Genomic DNA, 17,447 nt, shown 5'->3' with positions numbered 1-17,447 from the left:
CTGAACTAAAGTGTTCCCACTGTTTATTCGTTATTTTGGACCATCCATCTTTTCATTAGGCCCTATTCCCCATTTTTCATCCAAGAACTTTGGAACTGATCTCTCTTCCCGTGCCACTTGCTTGAAGAAGTGTCTCTCGGCAGGAAAATGTGTTTTGGGCCTTGTTGTGGCATTACCAGTTCTGATGTGTATGGAGAAATTCATTTGAATTCTTCAAAGTCCCTCAGCCACTATTTCAGGAATTCTTGCTTCTGCAGAGCTTGTTAAGAATGAGAATGAGAATGAGAATGAGAGTTCCATTCTGAAGAGAGTTTTAAAGCTCTAAATATGAAGAAGCAATGAAGAAAATCGAACAGTGGAAGCTGCATCCCCTAATGTCACGCAAATAAAGAAGTCCAGTTAGATACACTGAGGGATCGCATCAATATGTTTTAGAATCTCTAGAAGAAAAGTATCGTGTAGAGTTCTTCAAGCTAATATAAACTGTGCGGCCCTTTCCAATTTCAGGATCTACTTCACCTCAACCCCGCCCCCCCCCCACTCAATGTTATTTAGGGTACGCATTATGCTCGTTCCCTCTTTTTGAAAGTACCCCCTATCTGAGGACTGCCAATATTTCCGAACCCCCTTTCGCGGGCTTTTCCTGCCTTGGAGACCCCCCTAAATCAGGAAAAATGCTCAATGTACCCCCCTAAATTCGGAATAATTTCTCAGTAGTCCAAAGAGATGAGAGAAGAAAAAAAAACACTCCCTTTTTAAAGAAATCTCCGAGTGAAAAGTCAAATACACCCCTTTTTTTACAATTCTCGGGCCGGACTTTGTCGCACGAAAAGTACCCCTTTACCGGACATTTTGGCAACACGCATGCGGTCATTCCGACCTCTGAGTGGGGGGCCGGGATCTCAACAGACCTAGAAGAACAAAGAGACTGGCATCGTTTCTACTATGTGGATCAATAGATGATGATCTCATTGACAAGTTTGAATCGGGGAATGGTCTTAGGTGAGAATTGGTCTTCCTCCGACATCAGTTCAAATATTCTTTTGTGGAAGAATGCAGGAAGGCAGGCAGGGCACGATTCCGGAAGTTAGGGGGATGTTCCCAAATGTTGAGCAACTTCTGAGACTCATTCTTGTTTCACCAGCAAGTTCTTGCCAAGCAGAGAGATCTTTTACTAAACACTATCAAACGGTCACGAATGAGTGTTTTTTTTAATTTTTTTTTTTAGCCTTTTCTGAATCCTTACAGGTGTTCAAAGAGATTGAAAAAACATTATTTTTCTGTGTTTCTCTGAATTAAGATAAACCATGCCGTCAAACCCCCTTTTGGCAGAATAATGTTACAAACGTTGTACGAGAGGGATAGCTAAAGAGATAGAAAGAGAGAGAGAGAGGGGGAGAAAGAGAGAGTTTATATAGAGAAAGAGGGAGAGAGATAGAGGGAGAGATAAAGTGAGAGATAGAGATAGAGGGGAGATAAAGAGAGGGTGAGAGATAGAGATAGAGGGGAGATAAAGAGAGGGTGAGAGATAGAGAGAGATAAAGATTTAGAGAGACGGAGAGATAGATGGATAGAATACAGAGAAAGAGAGATATTCCCCCAAAACATACACATAAACAAAAATGAAGGGGAAGTTTAACCCCCCCCCCTGCGTACGCGCCTGCCCGAGTCAACTATTTAAACACAATTTTTGAAAACTATTTTGCCCCCCTCCCCAAATTTGTTTTTTCTCATTAACAAAAGAAATAAAGCAATTAAAATACATCTCCAAGGCAATGTAAGTATACTGATGAACATTTTATAAATAAATATGTAATAACAATGCTGCCCCCCCCCCCCCACTCAGTGTTATTTAGGGTACGCATATGCTCGTTCCCTCTTTTTGAAAGCACCCCCTATCTGAGGACTGCCAACATTTTCGAACCCCCCTTTCGCGGGCTTTTTCTGCCTTGGAGACCCCCCTAAATCAGGAAAAATGCTCAATGTACCCCCCTAAATTCGGAATAATTTCTCAGGAGTCCAAAGAGATGAGAGAAAAAAAGAAAAAACACCCCCTTTTTAAAGAAATCTCCGGGTGAAAAGTCAAATACACCCCTTTTTTTACAATTCTCGGGCCGGACTTTGTCGCACGAAAAGTACCCCTTTACCGGACATTTTGGCAACACGCATGCGGTCATTCCAACCCCTGATGGGGGGGGGGGGCCGGGATAAAAATAGAGTGGGTTGCAGACATCATCTAATTTTTAGATGAACTTAGAGCCACATCGACGCTCTCTGAGGAGTTATTTGGGTGCGATTACAGATAAAATTTATTCACATGAAGCGAATATAATTGAGAAAACATACATATATATAGCAAGTGTAATTGATGGAGCACATTTCCAAGGCGATGTACAATATCTTACTGAATTTATTGTCACTGTTGTAACACTTTTGAGGACACCATTATGTACTACAATTGTTTCTTATAATATCGTCGCTTAATTCAGATATACGCCGTTCGCTCGGTTTGTTTATAAGGGAAATTCCCCATACGAATAATGCACTGGCACGGTTGAACTGAACTTTCGGGTAGATTTTTCGATGAATGCGATATGTGGTGAACGTGCATCGTTTGAACAACGATTAGTAGACTATTAGTGATTACTCGGGCGAGGGCCTGCTATAGGCGCTAACTGTGAGTGTTTGTACTTATCTCCCTTATCTTCCATGCATTATCTTAAAAATTAATCGGCAATCGAGGTTATATAATCTGGTCCTGGTAAAGGCTAAAGCGAGGCACATCTTGCCCTGGGCCTGGCCTGGCCTGAGCTGAAGCTGAGCCGAGGGCCGCGCGCTCGCCGGGCCTTGGCCTTGCCCGGCGCTGGCTCAGCTCATGCCGGTCAGCGGCTAGCGGGCTCAGCCTCAGGTCGGGCCAGGCCTTGCATTTAATAAATGCAACTAAACAATACACATGCACAGTCAACTTTCTTTGTCCTTGACACAGGACTGTCAACTTTGGGGAACTGCTTCGAGGGAGATTGTAATTCGTATGCTAGATCTATTTTATTTTGGGGCTCAACAGGGAGGGGGAGTTAAGTAAGAAAAAAGAAAAACAAATTGAAGTGATCCCTACCCACCCCCTAGCCTTAAGGGCTCTCTCGAAATGTTTTTTTAATGATATTATTCGAGAGAGCCTTAAACGGCTCCCATACCCCTGCACGGAGAGGCATGTAAACAAAACTCAAAAGTGGTCCAAAATCACACTTTCGCGCACCCGACCAATATTGGACAGTGGCTTTGATAAATTTTGTCGTAGTTTTGGTTTTAATTACCGCTTTAATTTCAAAATCGGATCTAAAAATAACAAAATAAGAGCAATTTTCTTACCAGACCGATACAGCTCAGCTCCCTTTTCACGTGTACCGTGTGAATTCACGATGTCTACATAATGGTGATGACCTCTGACTAGCACTTCGTAAACATACCTGCCAACCACTCCGATTTAGGCGGAGTTACTCCGCTTTTTTCATACCCACTCCGAATTCCGATTGCATGCCTCAAAACTCCGATTTTTTGTAATTTTAAAATATTTTTAAAACAAACGACTGTTGCATAAGACTAAAGCATAACACAGCACTGATAACCAGATCACGCCTTACGGGGAAACGATAAACATAAGCACTTTATATAGCGAATGCCGCCTTAAGCCCTTATCACATGGCCTCCGCACACAGCGCTGCATGTCGCACGCATTCACTCATAGGTTCACTGAATTTGACTACACTGGATAGACACTTTCGCGCACATGGTCGGTCCGCCGCCATCTTGTTTAATTCCAAAACAGGGGAGCATGGGGGTAGATGATCGTGCGCATGGCGCCCGCAATATAGTAGCGAAGACTTCGGTGATTCAGCGGGCGCATTGCAAGTGCAGTGCGGTATACGGTGTGTTGTTCATGAACGCCGGGCCTAGCGGCCTGGGCTGTATGGTGTGTCTGTGGTACTGGTGAGTGTACGTGTGCGTGTGTAGAATACGAGCTCTGCCATTTGACTGTGGATTCGAATTTGCCATTCGACGCTTGAACGAGGTGTTTTCTTCCTGAATATTATCATGGATTCACTCAAAAGAGCGAGTACCCGAGAAGGAGATCCTTTGACTGGAAACAGATTTTTTAAAACGTTTTTATGCACATCTTTATTTTGGACTTGAATATGGTAGGTTCGAAATGCAGTAAGAGTGATTGGGTGTTTGTGTACGTTTTGCGCGAAAATTATGCTGCGGTGTCTTGCGTTACGGAAATAGACCCCCATTTGTTACGGACAAATATGGTAAATGTTACTGACAGCCATCCTATAGGGTTGGCATCTCTGCCCCCCCCCCCCCAATCTACGGGCTACTACCCCAATCCTTCGGTGGTTCGCGACCTCGTAGTCCATCCAGAAAAATTTACTCCTAATTTCTCTTGTCTCAGGTTGGCAGGTATGCGTAAATGTGCTGCTTCCGTATAATGCGCTGAATAACACTCATACAGCGCATTATACGGAAGCAGCACAATTTACCCACAATTACGGAAGTGCTAGTCAGAGGTCATCACCATTGTGTAGACATCGTGAATTCACACGGTACACGTGAAAAGGGAGCTGAGCTGTATCGGTCTGGTAAGAAAATTGCTCTTATTTTGTTATTTTTAGATCCGATTTTGAAATTAAAGCGGTAATTAAAACCAAAACTACGACAAAATTTATCAAAGCCACTGTCCAATATTGGTCGGGTGCGCGAAAGTGTGATTTTGGACCACTTTTGAGTTTTGTTTACATGCCTCTCCGTGCAGGGGTATGGGAGCCGTTTAAGGCTCTCTCGAATAATATCATTAAAAAAACATTTCGAGAGAGCCCTTAAGGCTACCCACCCCCCCCCCCCAGATGAGCACAAAAAAAATCCATACGATGGTTCATTGTACACGTCTGGCGGGAGGTTTTTTCATAAACCAGGAGATTGCGGGAGGAAGGGCAGGGCGAGGTGGCGGGAGTCTCCCGCTACGAGCTGATGGGACGGCGGGAGAATGAGCGTGGTGGTGTGAGACTCCCTCCAAATGCGGGATTTTTGACAGCCCTGTTTACATGGCTTTTGTCATAATGAATGTAGATCTAGGCCTAGTGTATTTGCAACAATCACTCTAATTGACCTCATCTTGTTAAAATTTTAGAAAATAGAAGTTGTTGTTAAAATTTCAAATAAATAGAAACCTAGTTCAGCATGTAGAACTTTGGGCGCTATGTTAGACAGAAATAATCGTCTGATATGGGTCATTTCTTTAATAAAACTGACATTTGTTGACATTCCCCACACACAGACGGTAACCCAGACAACTCACACAGGGGGGATAGATTTAGCCCATTCTGTACCTCTTTTGACACTCGGAAAATTTTTCCCCCGATTTTCTTTATTTAGATCTAATTTTCTGATTTATAAATCAGCTAGAAAAAAATCTATATTCTTCTCCTATGTTCAGTTATGCAAGCTTTTATTACTTATTTCAAAATGTGAAATTTACAGACTTGGTTGGTTGGTCCTCCAAAATAATTGTCTGAGTTCTAACTGGAAGTAAAGGCTAAAGCTGTTACTATATTACATATTGAATCAGTAGATTCTAAATGTAGCTGAAGAAACAATATCTGATCATGAACCTCCCGCTGTTGTGAGTGATGATCATCATGATGCTCTTTCTTTTTTAAAAGTTTTATTCAACTTTCCTGTATGTAGCGTTGAAGTCCTTTCCTAACCCCCTATACTGCTCTTGTATTTTAATGCCAATATTTCAGACAATGGAGGAGCGCACAGAGGAAGATCACCATGAGCATGATGAGGTCCAGCAAGACATCCAACAGATTCACAAAGTTCTTGGTGAAAATGAAGATTTAGAAGAATCTGATGAAGAGGAAGATGGCCTTATAATAGAAGATGGTGAGGCTTCTCTTAAAAAAAAATATATTGAAATAAAAATTCCAGCTTGTAAATTAAACAGGGTGTCGCTGTACGTCACTATTACTTCTTTTTCCTTCAAAGATCCTTGTATGATCCATATTGACTTTTTTTTGTGTGCACAGGACTTTGACAATATTTTAAATATTGTTAGAGTATTGTTTATATATATTTTATTTCATTTTTTTCCAATGTTTGGCATTTGTGGAGAAATAAATTGAATTGTTGAATTGAAGTTCTTAAGAAAATGTAGGGGTCTATGTATCCTGAATTTCTTTCAAGTTTATGTGTGTATAACCCTGCTCAAAACAATGCTTCTGAATCTTGGGGTTGTAGAGGTTTTTAGAGGGTAACGAGTCCTTTCGGTTTAGGTTTTAAACTTTTAACCTAGGTCATTTCATTACATTCTACATAATTTCAGTTCCATTTCAAGGGTCACAACACTGTACAAGAATTGTCAGGGGGGGGGGGGAGGGGGGGGGGTCACTTCATTGACAACTGACAAGTAGTGTCAGGTGGAGCCATAGGGCCAAGAATGTTAAAATCACTATACCAGTAGTAGATGTGAGCTAGATGAGAAAAAATACAAAGTAACTTTATCAAACATCTGTTAAAGTAATCCAATTTGCAGCCCTTCAATTTTAAAGTACCGGTATTGATTTCCATTACAAACTTTCAATACTTTTGAGCTTTTATTCTTGTGCATATCTTTAATTACTTCTTTTCCGAATCAAAACAAAAACAAACAAACAAAATGAAAAAATTAAATGTCACGTCTGTATCAGTCACAAATGAACTGTATTCATGGCTGAATCAACCTTTAACCTTTGACCTTAAACCTTTAAGGTCTTGCATTTATGTGCAAAGTTTCCAGAAAAAACGGTCAGAATTACTTTGTTATTTTAGGTCGATATCTGTCTTTGAAAAGGCAAGCAAGTATATTTCAGATCTAAAGGATGATTTTACAAAGTAAGATTTGTCAAAATACTAATAAGTTTGCATCATTTAATAATTTTCCTTTTTCATGAAGGAACATACTTGGCAGCTGGTACTAGTAATTCAGGAGCAGCAGTTTCACAGGTAAGTCTGTTCAAGCCATGCGTTCTCTGTTTACATGTGTTGTCTCATAGTTACCTGCCACCTACTTTGGTTAAATGACCAATTAATTTGTGTAGAGGTCTCCCAAGCAGTGAAACTGTGACCCAACAGAAAATCAGTCCAGCTTGCCTTCAATTCATGGGAGTGGAGGAAAATGTGTGAAGGAGAGATTTCATTATGGGGCAGTTGGTGGAGCGCAGAGTGCAGTACATATGACCTGTCGGTCGTAGTCCACTCTGTTATTGGGAAAACACCCAAAGTGGTGTCAAATTAATCATGGGAACTTGTGACTATGGGTCTTTAAATCTTAAAAGGCTTGTCAGATTCTCAATTTTAAACAGATTTTAGTTAAGTTACTTCTGCAAGCTTTACGAGTGGCAGTGGCATTGAAGACCAACATGGAGAATCTAATTGTTTAAGTTATGCACTGCCTCATGTGATTAGATCTTATACCAGATGAAATTTTAACTAATTTGAAACTATCTTTAATGCCCTTTCATAAGAACAAGGAAATATTTAAGCTATCTGCATCAACTACTGATATTTCATATGACCACGTATCTTTTGTTGTTGCATGTTTCATGGGAGTATATTTGACAAATCATTTTTCATTTGAAGAAAGTTACCTTTATCTATTTTGATTGTGCTATGTTTTTGGAACTACCTGTTCCTTTTTCTTTTTCTCTCACCCTCTCTCTTCCTCTTTCCCCCTTTTCCTAACTCCTCTCCTCTCTCATTTCTACCCTCCCCATCTCTCTCACTCACTCTCTCTCTCTCTCTCTTTCTCCCTCCCTCCCCCTTTCTCTCTCCCTCTCTCCCCCTCCTCTCTCTCCCTCCCTCTCTCCCTCTCCCCCTCTCTCTTTCTCCCTTTCTCTCTCTCTCCCTCCTCTCTTTGTCTATCTCCCCTTCTCTCCCTCCCTCTCTCCCTCCCTCTCTCTCTTTCTTTCTCCACTCTCAGGTATCACCTGACAGGCATCTTGTCCCAGAGTCTCTCTCCCTGGCAAGACCTCTGGAACCATCGGCAGAGAACCTGTTACAGATCAACCTGAGTTACCAGGACATGGTGTGCACTTTCCTCGATAACATCAAGGAAGCAAGAAGGAAGAATGCTGCAATACAAGTACATAAATCTCATCCTTTTCATTTTTTTTCTTTTCATTTCATTTCTTTTCTTTCCTTTTCATTTTTTTTCTTTCAACTTGACGTCTATAATCACATGTCATGTCTTCTACTTTTTGGCTTTTGGCCAGGATGGGTTTTTATCTTTGAATATCTTAATATTGTTGCTATTATTAATATAATAATACTAGCAGGACCTGCGGAAATCCGCGGGATTCTAGAGGGGGGCGGGGGGTGTAAATAGATATATAGAGACTGCCTAAATTAAAACCACCAAGAACTTTATTTGCCATTCAGGCCATTATAAAAATATACATGTTTAGCGTCCCCGCCCGCTTCCTTTTTGGGGGCCGCCTCCTATTTTTTTTTTTTGAAATTTTTTTGAATTTTTTTTGAATTTTTTTTGTTTTTTTTTTGAAAGAAAAAAAAACAGCGTCCCCGCCTGCTTCCTTTTTGGAAGCCGCCTCCTATTTTTTTTTTTTTTTTTTTTAATTTTTTAATTTTTTTTTAAATTTTTAAAAAAAATTTGGAATTGTTTAATATTATTATTTTTTTTTTGCAAGGAAAAAAAACAGCGTCCCCGCCTGCTTCCTTTTTGGGGGCCGCCTCCTATTATTATTTATTTTTTTATTTTTTTTTCATTTTTATTTTTTTATTTTTTGAAAGAAAAAAAACATGAAAAGCACTGCTAAAATGTATTTCTGATTTTAAAAAAGAAAAAAAAAATTGTCGGCCGCCATCTTGAAAAATAGCCAGACGGTCAGGGAAAATGTACGGAGCGGCCATTTTGAAAGAAAAAAAAAAAAAAAAAAGGGCCTCCTCCTTCCCATTTTTCGAAAAAACAGGACGCTAAACATGTTTTTTTTTTAATTTGGCCTTATATAAAAAAACAAAAAACGATCCAACTGTACCTGTAGTTATTCTATAAGCCACTGGAACTGCGTAGAGTTCCGTAGTGTGGCGTACCGACTACGCAGAAATTAGGCTGCGTATTAATGGGAAAATAGTCCCTGCGTAGGTTATGCGTAGGCTGGCGTACAGGTTTGCTTATGGTTGCTTACTGTGTAGAAAGCTTTTACTGCTTTGACGATCTGGCGTAGGGTAGCGTACTGTTGTGTAGTCAAGTAGCGTAGTGTTGCGTAAAAAGGCGTACTTTCTGCGTCAAGTTTCTACGCCGAAACTACGCGAAAAAAATTAAACATGTTGAATTGTTTTCGTTCATCTTGCGTACCTCTTTCCGTCCCTCAGCATATAGAAACGTAGGCCAGCGTAGTTGGTACGCAACACTACGCAACTCTACATATTGACCCCACGCCAATTAGTGACCCGCAAGTGTCACAAATAAAGTATTAAAACTATGCTCATCTGACCCTAATTAAACGCCTAAACCCCCCAAGCTTTCGGGGGTTTATGGCCCCTTGAAACCTGTGGACCCCACGCCTATATTGTATATACACTCAACTCGCCGTGATCTGATCTCTCCCCCCCCCCCCAACTTTGAAGAACGTAACCCCCGAGCTTTAGGGGGTTTATGGCCCCTTGAAACCCGTGGACCCCACGCCTAGATCTATATTATATATACACTCAACTCAGGACCCGCGGAAATCCGCGGGATTCTAGAGAGGGGGGGGGGGGGCGCAGGCAAAAAATTAAGTTTTTTCATTTCGGGGGCTCAATTTCAAATTTTTGGGAAATTTTCGAGGGCTACTTTTTCAACTTTCGGGGGCTCTTTTTTCTGGGGCTACTTTTTCATTAATTCATAAAAGGATAGGCCTACACTTTGTTGAGATTTGTTTAGTAGGCGAAGGTTTCAGGCTTAATACTTCATAGACCTAGGTCTAATTGCCTATTTAAAAAAAACAACATTTTTTTAGTTCAATAACTAAGTTTTCATGCATTGATTTGATGCAAGAACTGTAACATAATTAATAGACCCCAGATTGTGATTATTTCTGACCATGAATTTCGATAATCATTTTTCAAAGTAAAATTTTCACAAGAAAATCAGACAGTCGTTTAAAAACGTAGACATTAGTAATACTTTTACTAATTCTAAGCTCAGGTTTCGTAAATCTATTCACGAAACTATATTGAAATCGCGGCAATAATGATGCAAACCAACAGATAACAATTTCAAAGTGTCAAATCTCTTCGACTCGAGCTCAGCTCAACTCACACACACTCCAGCGTAACTCCAGACAGCTCGAACACCGACGCCGCCAGCCTCGGACGCCTGCTGTGCGTGGTGCCGGTGTTACACTGCACTGTGTGTTCTGTATGTGTGAGGACTGAAGGCAGCTTGCGACAGAACTGTCAGTCCAATGGTTTTCTTGTGAAAACTTTCCTTTAGAAAATGATAATCAAAATGTAGTAGCATGGCCGTAATAATCACAAAATAAGCTTTGATGTCATACCTCCATTCACGAAAACTATATACAAATCGCGGCAATCATGATGGAAATAGGTCCCTAAGTTTGGACGTGGACGGGAAGCTTTGTGTGCATCTCTGTGGCTTGTGCAGCTACTATACAAAGGATATCCTATAGAAAGATGCTTTACTCGGGTAAGCCCGAGCCTGTGCGTCGTGCATTTAATACGCAACTTAATGTGAGTGGATGGTCATCAGTCGTGTGTTTACGGATGCAATGTTGAATATCCATGAGGTATCTCTGTCGTCACGCATATCCTGCATTATGCATATCGCGTCTGTTTTCGCCCTGGACGTCGACACGGAGGAGGACCTCGGGTGGAGTATAGCCAATTCCACAGAGTAGACTCTCCCGCGGACGACGGCACCGGGCACGGGTACCCCGAGGGGAGGGTTCAGGAGGAGATAGCCGCACCAACTTGGGTCGGCGATCTCATTAAAAAACAATAGAATACAAAGGCTCGCCGAGACGTCGCGCCCCCCGCGGAGCCTTAGCGTATTATTATTATAGATATTATGTTAACTTTCCAAGGAATTTACTTGTTATGTTAATATCTTTATTAATGTTTGATCTTCTTGGTAATTTAAGTAATGTTAATACCATTCGTAATATGATTTTTCTTGAAGTAATCTTGATTTGGGTACAGCGCTTTGAAACTTTATGTCACAAGCGCTATATAGATTTTTCGTATTATTCTTATTATTATACATGTGCGTTTTTGCACGTTTACACAATTCAGCATTGATTCAAAATTTCAAATGAATTGAGTTGAACAGAATTAAGATAAATTTTATTTTGTGCTACTGAATGTACTTTCACAGATCAAAGTTGTCAATATCAGCAGTTTATAAATCTGAAATACTAATGGGTTACTTGAATTGTAAAAATTTACCAATATGTGATTTTCCATATGACAGAAATGTAATGTGTTTTTATGATTTGGTTTTCCCTCTTGCAATGTGCCTTTGTGATTTTGATCGATGATCTATATTTCTTTTACTTTTTGCAGAAAGGTGTTGCATCAAAGACCACAACCTATGTCAAAGGAGCGCGACCCATCACACATTTTCAGAGGCATTACTTCTCTGGACACTCGAGCACAGTAAGCAAATGGTGTTATCATTTATTTTAATTTAAAAGGCATGTGCACACGAGGGACGCTAGTTTCCAGGCAATAGCTTGAATTCAGGCCCTGGTGAGTTATTTTCAGACCATAGTTTGGCTTTTTGTGTACAAAATAGCTCATTCTAGGTGATTTCAGGCCCTCTGATCAATTCTAACTGGCATCCCTGCATTATTGTAGAGCGCTAAAGAGACTTCTGACAAAGTAAGTGTTAGGCGCTATATAAGCACTGTAATTATTATTATTATTATTATTACAACATGAAGTCAGTATTGATTGTTGGTCAGGGATGTGTTAATACAGATTGTTGGTAAACATTAAGTGATTGTAACTTCTTGATATTGATAACACAATTATGAATAGATGGGACTTCAAAAAGATCTCACAAGGGCTATGATTTATCTCTTTAGTATTTGGTCGTATAAAAATCATAGGTTTATTCACATTTTATAGTTTTGTGTATTTTGGTAGAAGGCAATATTGAAGGATTTTGCTTTAAATCGGTTGTTCAAATGCTTTTTTTGTATAGGGCCACATAATTGTGACAGAAATACTGTGCATCCACAAGGACACAGCTGTATTGGGAGACTAATGGCTTATTCAGAGAGTGAGAAAGCAAAAAATATGCTTTCCTTTTACCTTTTCAATACTGCCACTACATTTTCAATAAACAGATACCCAAACAAACGTGTGCTATAATTAAAAAATGAAATATCGAATGAGTCATTGTAATAGGAATAACATGCCTGTTCTTCCCAAAGCCTAACATAAGTTTGAACATTTCTTTTCACATAGATGCCACCTTTGAGTGATGAAGCTAAGGAGATTAGAGCCAAGAATATTCCTACTCCTTTCATTCAACCATCCAAATCATGTAAGTATGACAGACAAAATTGTAATAATGAAAAGGATGATAATGCCTTATAATACTGTAACTATAATTCTGTACTTATATGGCTAAAAATGACAATTTTCAGGCTATATATGAATTTTTCTTACTTTTTTAAAAACATCAACACAATGTGTAGCTTAATATCCTTGATATGAACAAACAGGCCTGATAATAACCTAATTTAAAGGCCCACTGCACTACTTGTAGCTACTTGCGCCCTCTATATCACAAACAATGCCTAATCGGTGACCATTGGTCCCCCATGATCCTCTTTCTCTCATGTTAACTGAGAGCTGAGTTGATGAGATAACCACCTGTCCAGTGACCTTGCAGGGCGGTATAATCCCTCCTGTAAACTATGGCAGATAAGCTTTAAATCGGTTTCTTGATTTTTCCTGATCCCCCCCCCCCCCCCGATTTTATCCTGATTTTCCTGATTTTCCCCTTATTTTCTCTATTCTTCCCTATATTTTCCCAATTTTCTTACTCAAAAGGGGGGGAGGGGATGTTGTTAGATGCCATTCCTCCCCCCCCCCCCCTGAATCCTCTTCTTCTTCTTTTTTTTTTACTCAAGGGGATGTGGTTGAGGGAAGAATTTTTTTTTTTTATGACAAAACCATAAATTGATTTGACTCGATCGCAGGGACCGCTGATGAGGACCGAGCTCTGTACGAGGGTGTGCGTAACGACGGTCTACAGCGCTGTATGAAACCCCTGATGGCCCGGCAGGAGATCCTCTACGAGAAGAGACGAACAGCCATAGACGATGAGAAGCATCAGCTCACCGCGGAGATCAACAATATCACCACGAGACTGGAACATCTGAAGTAGGTTTGAATCTTTGTCAGGTGTAAGATTTGTTGATGAGTCAGATGTTGATTAGGCAATGGCAGGTCATGGGTCACATTACATGTCAAGAAGGCCTAGAGAATCTTGCTTTGACAGGGAAAATTGTGGGAGGAGGAGTAAGGGAAGAAGGAGGATACTTTGGATGGACAGTCTGCAGATATTGTTGGAAGAGAGAGAGAGGAGTGAAAGAACTGGTAGTGGTGCTAATAGAGAAGGCTAGGAGCCGAGGGTTGTGGAACAGCATGATCGCCAAAGTCAATCGATATGGCACTTAGAGAGATAGAGAAGATTTGTCTATTAGTCTGCTGATTTCAAACGTTTTAGATTGGATGAAGTAAAAATATGATGATTGAACAAACAATATAATTGGATGGTTTGTAGGTTTGATTATTTTTATGAAAAATATAGTTTATATGGGATGTTTAAAGATTAATACTTGTTCGGATATGATATTTCCCTCTAACAAGCTGATTTTGACTGTAATCTTGAAGAAGGAAAAGTATGGACAAACTCATGATGAAATGCATCTTGATGTAATTATCAGAATATTATTTATATCAATGCATGTTATATACTTTACACTCTTCTTTGAGTGGATTTTGTCTTCATTCATTGCTAGTTCTTTTGCAATTATCTTGGATTTGACATTATTGAGAAAATGATATTAATGCCTTATAATAACAATAATTCTGTGCTTATATGGCGCACAAATCTGCCTGAAAGAGGCACCCTTGGCTCACAATTAATGAATTATAAATCAATATAAACATAATCAATTAAAAAGAACACAAATTAACAAAAACTCTAATTTAATTCATGATTTCACCTTCCCTATGTAGAGCTCCAGAAGAGGAATTGCTCGGAGACAGGATGAGGGACATGGACTGGCTCAAGATATCTTCCCTTCACGTAAGTCAGAGCTATTCTTTCAGCCTTCAGGGCCTGGTCCTACAAAGAGTTGATATCAATCACAACTATATACATAAGAGATAAGAGACTGCAAACTTCTGATTGATTGGAGGAATAGCGATTGACTTGGATCAATCGCAACTCTTTGTAAGACGGTGATCAGATGTCAGATTATATGCAGTTGAAAACTCAACCCAATCTCCTCATTTTTGCAATCTCAATCAAGCTGACAATGAGAGGTCTGCGACTGAGTGCCAGCTGAGATGGAAGAACATCCTGCATCCAAGAAAGAGGAGCTCGAACCTAACCTTAGCCTAACCCCAAACCCAATCACATCCCTAACCCTAACTCTATATCTTTGTTGAAATCAATCATGATCAGATGTTAGATTATACGCAGGTTGAAAACTCAATCCAATCTCCTCATTTTTGCATTCTCAATCAAGCTGAACGGTGAGAGGTCTGCGACTGAGTGCCAGCTGAGATGGGAGAACATCCTCCATCCATCGGTCAACAAGAAGGCGTGGTCCAAGGAAGAGGAGAAACGCCTGGATGGGATCCTGGAGACCGCTCAAGGAAGAGACTGGACGGGTGTCATCAATGAGCTAGGGGTAACTACATCTTTCATTTCTTATCCTATAGAAGGGCCCCATTTCACAAAACTTGTCATCAGTGACAAATGCCAGTTTTTGTTATAAGCTACTGAAATCCATGCTCCTGATTGGTTAACTGCAGATTTTTTACTGATTTTTGTCATTTGTCATTGAAAAAAGGCTTTGTGAAACGGTCCCAGTTGTTTGTTGATTTTTGTGAATGCCAAGTGAATGTTGATTTTTGTACAATTACCAAAAACTGTGAATGTGAACAGAATTCACCTGAAGTCGAATTGAATCAGTTTTACACCTACCTCCTCAAATTGGCAGTTTTTGACACCAAATATTTTCTCCACTTATCTCTTATATGTATAATATGTATAATAAATGTACCTTTATGAAGGAAATCACAAAGTACAACATGAATTTGCCAATTTGAACATCAAAATAAAGATTTAAAACTATACTGTGTATTGCCAATTTTATGAATTTCATGCTTATTCTTTTATTTTGGAATCTAAAATGGGAAATAAATTTTAATTTTAATTTAGATGAAATATCTCTCTCTGATTAAATTGGTTCAACCAGAGGTTTTTTTTGTGTCAGAATTTCTATACATCTTATGATAAACAATTTTATATTTTAAAAGCTTTCTTGACTGAAATTTATTTATTTCGTTTGTTTGTTGATTTGTGTAGACAAACAGGTCTCCATTTGACTGCTTCTCAAACTTTCAAAATCGAGAGATCTCTGCGTATGTGTTAAGGTAAGTCATGATGAAAATGTAATTCTTTGCATTGAATAATTTTTGTTTAAGATGTTTAGTACATCATGATCGTACATCAAAACAATTACAATCAATTTTAGTTGATGTACAGGAAAGGTAAAATATTGCAAGAAATTGTTTTCTTGTTGCCATTGTAAAAAGTTATATTTGCTAGTGATATATTCATATTTCTTTTTCTTTTCTTACCAAAGCTCTTTTTTGAGCTATACTAGAGATAATTTGCTCTCCACTCCCATATATTTTCCCTGCTCAAAATGAACAAATAGGTATTTAAGAATCGATGCAAATGCATTGTTAAGCAGGGCTCCCACTTAGCCGAGTTGGAGCCTCGAGTTGTGGCGAGCTGGCGCGATCTAATGGCAAGCCGTTTTATCATTAAAACATATTTCTTGATACCAAAAAAATAAATTCTTGATATCAAGAAATAATTTTACGTTGTAAAGCAATGGTAATTCTTGATATCAAGAATTCGATTTCGTGATATCAAGAATTCAATTTCGTGATATCAAGAATTCAATTTTGTGATATCAAGAAATATGTTTTAATGATAAAATGGCTTGCCATAAGATCGCGCCAGCTCGCCACAACTTGTGGCTCTAACTCGGCTAAGTGGGAGCCCTGCTTAAGATGGCAAATCTAAAAATAATTTTGGTAATTTTTTTAATATTTTTTTTACACTGCTGCATAGGATACACAGTTAACTTGATAGGCGCAAATGCCCCACTACAAACTGTAATCGATGCTGCAGTCTTTTGTATGATTTCTGTATTATAATCTTTGTCTGTTTGTTTGTTTGTTTATTTTCTTACAGGCCCTTCACACAAGAAGAAGATGAGCTCATTATGGACTTAGCTGAGAGGTTTAAAGTTGGCAATGACATCCACTTTAACAAAGGTAAAACAAAAGTAAAGATAATTAGCTGGAAACAAAATATAAAAGTGTTATGCAGCATTTTTCTGTATGCTTACCTAGGGCAATAGAGGGGTTATCATAGCTGCCATCCTTTCCTATTCTGAAGGAATTATTCCTATTTTTTGGCATTCAAACTAATGTTTTGAAACCTGGATTTCTTTCTAATTCTGGAAACCTCTGTGTAAGTTCTATACAAACAAACTATATATTACTAGTTTTTAGTCGAGAGATTCATAATTGTTGCTGTGTAAAATGTTAAATCTTTAATTAGTACCATTTAATTTCCTTTATGTTCTTGTGCTTTGATGGATGCTATACATACCATTATTGTTAAAATATTTAACTCAATCATGAATGTATTTCATCTTTTGTTTGTTTTTGTAGTGTCTTACTTCATGGATCAGAGATTAGCGAGGCAAATTTCATTAAGATGGTTGAAAAAGCTCAACCCAAAATCGAGGGGGGGCTTCTGGACAAAAGAAGAGGATGAGGTAAATGGCCGCACTTTTTAAAGTGACTCGGTAACATTGTTGAAGGTTGATGAAAAAAATTGCTTAATTTTTGTATAAAATGTTACTTACTATATTCCTTCTACTATACTAACCCTCTGACATGCAAAAAATCCTGAACAAATTCTCAAACCTCAAAGATATCTATGGTTTTCTTTGAAGGCGTCGATGTGAGGCACCCTCTAACAGTGATTAACAGTAAATTCTCCCAACCATTTTTGCATTTTCCCAACCGTTTTTCCATGAGAAAAATACATTAAACAG

At 39.0% G+C, this 17,447-nt stretch overlaps 1 protein-coding gene across 3 annotated transcripts in view; it reads left to right on the top strand.

Annotated features, from left to right (window-relative positions):
- Nucleotides 1-2,640: 2,640 nt before the first annotated feature.
- Nucleotides 2,641-17,447, top strand: part of LOC753544 — a 30,237-nt gene continuing 15,430 nt past the window's right edge. For all 3 annotated transcript variants that reach the window (XM_030997519.1, XM_030997518.1, XM_030997517.1), the window contains exons 1-12: nt 2,641-2,677; nt 5,805-5,946; nt 6,995-7,044; nt 8,021-8,182; nt 11,620-11,712; nt 12,529-12,607; nt 13,269-13,452; nt 14,314-14,383; nt 14,829-14,993; nt 15,674-15,741; nt 16,574-16,656; nt 17,059-17,165. In XM_030997519.1, the coding sequence (XP_030853379.1) occupies nt 5,808-5,946; nt 6,995-7,044; nt 8,021-8,182; nt 11,620-11,712; nt 12,529-12,607; nt 13,269-13,452; nt 14,314-14,383; nt 14,829-14,993; nt 15,674-15,741; nt 16,574-16,656; nt 17,059-17,165 (1,200 nt within the window). In that variant the 5' untranslated portion in view covers nt 2,641-2,677; nt 5,805-5,807. The remainder of the gene's footprint in view (nt 2,678-5,804; nt 5,947-6,994; nt 7,045-8,020; nt 8,183-11,619; nt 11,713-12,528; nt 12,608-13,268; nt 13,453-14,313; nt 14,384-14,828; nt 14,994-15,673; nt 15,742-16,573; nt 16,657-17,058; nt 17,166-17,447) is intronic.

Source organism: Strongylocentrotus purpuratus, unplaced genomic scaffold (genome assembly GCF_000002235.5).
Source record: "Strongylocentrotus purpuratus isolate Spur 01 unplaced genomic scaffold, Spur_5.0 spur5_scaffold_4, whole genome shotgun sequence".
Classification (NCBI taxonomy): Eukaryota; Metazoa; Echinodermata; class Echinoidea; order Camarodonta; family Strongylocentrotidae; genus Strongylocentrotus; species Strongylocentrotus purpuratus.
Note: the sequence above shows the minus strand (reverse complement) of the source record. Positions and strands in the feature narration are given on the sequence as shown.